Raw genomic sequence first — 3493 nt, 5'->3', positions numbered from 1 at the left:
TTTTTTTTTTTTTTTAAGTGTTTTTTGTTTGTTTGTTTGTTTGTTTAACAGTCTGGCTATCCCAGAACTCTCTTTGTAGACTAGGCTGGCCTTGAACTCACAGAGATCCACCTGCCTCTGCTTTCTGAGTGCTAGGATTAAAGGGATATGCCATTCTGTCCTGCTTTGAAGAAATTTTTATGTGATAATTCTTTCAATCCTTTTTATTTATTCATTTATTATTATTATTATTATTATTATTATTATTAGTGTGGGGGTGGGGCTGCATGGGTTTAGAAGACCATTAGAGGGCATTAGATGCCCTAGACTTGGAGTTATAAATGTACTTGGTAGGAACTGAACTTAGGTCCTCTGGCTTTTAAGTCCTATGCCACCGCTCCAGCCCTATTTATTAATTTTTGAAAATTTCTATTGCATTACAGAACTTTTTTTTTTTTTTTTTTTTTTTTTTTTTTTTTTGGTTTTTTGGTTTTTTGAGACAGAGTTTCTTTGTATAGCCCTGGCTGTCCTGGAACTCACTCTGTAGACCAAGCTGGCCTCGAACTCAGAAATCCACCTGTCTCTGCCTCCCAAGTGCTGGGATTAAAGGCATGTGCCACCACTGCCTGGTGTATTACAGAACTTTTAAGAATTACATTCATTTATTTGTTTGTTTATTTGGGACATACAGAAGTTGGGGTCAGGGATGAAGAGATGGCTGGGCGGTTAAGAGCACTGACTGATCTTCCAGAGGTCCTGAGTTTAATTCCCAGCAACCACATGGTGGCTCACAACCATCTGTAATAGGATTCGATGCCCTCTTCTGGTGTGTCTGAAGACAGCTGCAGTATACTCATATGAAAATGAAGAACGAGGAGAAGAAGGAGAAGAAGGAGAAGAAGGAGAAGAGGAAGAAGAAAAAGAAGAAGAAGAAGAAGAAGAAGAGGAAGAAGAGGAAAAAGAGGAAGAAGAAGAGGGAAAGGGAGAGGGAGAGGGAGAGGGAGAAGGAGAAGAAGGAAGAAGAAGAAGAAGAAGAAGAAGAAGAAGAAGAAGAAGAAGAAGAAGAAGAAGAAGAAGCAGTAGTTGGGGTCAACTTGCAGGCATCAGTTGGCCTGGGTGGTTTCCACGACCATACCTATGGATTAGGGGCTAAATGTGACAGGGGCCATTAGACACCATGGTAGGTCCATGCAATTAAAACCAGCATGACTGACTGTCAGACTGATGTGTTGCTGTTCGGTGGCCCTGGGCCAGTGACGACATCAGAGAAACAGTTCCTCAGTGAGAAACAGAGGACATAGGGGTCTGCCTCCCTGAGTTGCTGTGAGGAACCAGTGAGAAGTTGTTCAGACAGTGCCTCGTATAAAGACCAGCTGCACGCCCCATGTGTCCATTCCTCACTGCGCATGCGTGCAGTCCTCAGCTTAGTGGAGAAACAGGACGGAACGGAGTTAAAATGAACATTGGGTTGGATGTAAAAGAAGTGAATGAACCTGGTGGTGGTGGCACACACCTTTAATCCCAGCATTCTGGAGACAGAAGCAAGATCTCCAAGTTCAAAGCCTGCCTGGTCCATAGAATGAGTTCTAGGACAGCCAGGGCTGCACAGGGAAACCCCCGTCTCGAAACATAAGCATACACAGAGAACAGGAACTGGAAGTGTGCAGAAGCCGCCGGATGGGCTTTTCTGCTTCCAGTGAATTGGCTCAGGCAGCAGCTCTGTCTCAGGGACACCCCTTGGGGACACCCCTCGAGGGGCCCACCTGTTTCTCATAAGCATTCTGTCAGCCTGGGAGAGCAGAGGCTTGGGATGCCTGGGGATACTGTGTGGAGGAGCAAACACACACCACTGTGGACATGTGACTTGTTTGGGTTGTTCTCATCATGGCCACACATAGAATAAACCATCATTCCACACTCCTGCAGACACTCTTTTTTGGTTCTGGATTCCAACCCCAAGCAGGCTTTCCGGCCCTGGAGAGGAGGCAGGGAAGAGGGGACATGGAGTATATAGGAAACGGCCAGCAAGCGGGTGAGGGGGTAGGGGCTCTTTCCTGCAGAGGACCAGTGTTTGGTTCCTAGCATCACAGTCTGGGTGACTCATTATTATAGCACCAGTTCCCAGGGATGCAGTGCTACTGCCTCCCCCCCCCCCCCGGAGGCTACATTCATATGCACCCCACACGGGACACATACAGACAATTAAGAATCATAAAAATATGGGAAAAAAATATAAAAATAACTTAAAAAAAAAAAGCGTGCCGGGCAGTGGTGGCGCACGCCTTTAATCCCAGCACTTGGGAGGCAGAGGCAGCCGGATTTCTGAGTTCGAGACCAGCCTGGTTTACAGAGTGAGTTCCAGGACAGCCAGGGCTACACAGAGAAACCCTGTCTAAAGAAACCAAAAAAAAAAAAAAAAAAAAAAAGCGCGTAACAAAGACCCCACAGCACAACACAATACAACCAGCATGACAGTCACATGCCACAGAGGAGAGAGCTGGGGCAGAGAAGTGAAACATTGTAAAGACCATCTGCACAGGGGATTCAGGAGCACAGACAAGCAGATTCCCCTGTACTGGGCCGCCAAATCCAGGTGGGGCTCTTGGAAGAGAGAAAGCCAGCCCACCCCGTCTCCGCGCAACCAATGGAAGGGCTTGGAACCCCTCTCCTTGGGAATCTGTAGACCGCCTGTGCCCCTGGGGAGCCGCAGACCTCCCCTACCCCTGGACCATTTGACCTCGGGTCCCTCACCTTGATAGCTCGCCATGAACTTGTGATCCACCTGGGCAGTGTCGTGCGCGATGAAAAAACAGAAGAGGAGACTAAAAGCTGTCTGCAGCACCAAGGCCCACAGAGGCAGGCAGCAGCGCAGGGACCGTGGGTACTTAGAGCCCATCTTGTGTCTGTGTCTGTGCCCAGGTTCTGCCAGCTTCAGGCTTCACTGGTGTTCCCCACACCCACTTGAAGGAGCGATAGGGAGAGACACCCACCAAAGGTCTTATCTCAGGCTGCAGGGCTGGTCTAGCACAGAAGGATGTCGTGGGAGGGAGAGGTAACCCTTATTCAATATGGTTGTTCATTCCGCCAGTGTGGCTGGACTCCTGCTGGGAGCTCCTACTGGGCTTGGCTTTATTCATTTTATTTTATTGGTCTTTTCTGAGCTAGGGTAACTCTATGTAGCCCTGGCTTGGAACTTCGCGCTTCTGTCTCCTGAGTGCTAGGATTACAGATGTGACTTCACCACACCTGACTCTGTGCTCAGTTTGAAGGAGAAAGGTCTCTTTGCTTGATATCCACCCATCCTTTACACTTGTTCCTTTAGCAAGAAAGGCAGAGTCTAGGGTCAGAGCTAATGCTGGAGTTCTGTGGTCAGGAACCAGGCTAGGTTTGGGGTTCAGAAAGAGGTGAAGGGGTATTGGTTTGTTTTCCTTCTTCTTTCTTTCTTTTCTTTTCTTTCTTCTTTTTTTATTTTTATTTTTATCTTTTTTTGTTTTTGTTTTTTTTTTTTTTTTTT

At 47.2% G+C, this 3493-nt stretch overlaps 1 protein-coding gene across 3 annotated transcripts in view; it reads right to left on the bottom strand.

Moving 5' to 3' along the window:
- LOC116096822 (blood group Rh(D) polypeptide) overlaps positions 1 to 2971 on the bottom strand; it is a 35069-nt gene extending 32098 nt beyond the window's left edge. For 2 of the 3 annotated variants that reach the window (XM_031379036.1, XM_031379037.1), the window contains exon 1: positions 2731 to 2926. In XM_031379036.1, the coding sequence (XP_031234896.1) occupies positions 2731 to 2875 (145 nt within the window). In that variant the 5' untranslated portion in view covers positions 2876 to 2926. Of the gene's footprint in view, positions 1 to 2730 lie in introns of all 3 variants that reach the window. The other variant, XM_031379035.1, reaches the window with a different exon arrangement.
- Positions 2972 to 3493: the final 522 nt, after the last annotated feature.

This window comes from Mastomys coucha, unplaced genomic scaffold (genome assembly GCF_008632895.1).
Source record: "Mastomys coucha isolate ucsf_1 unplaced genomic scaffold, UCSF_Mcou_1 pScaffold18, whole genome shotgun sequence".
NCBI lineage: Eukaryota > Metazoa > Chordata > Mammalia > Rodentia > Muridae > Mastomys > Mastomys coucha.
The sequence above is the reverse complement of the archived record's forward strand: the minus strand, read 5'-3'. Positions and strand labels throughout refer to the sequence as shown.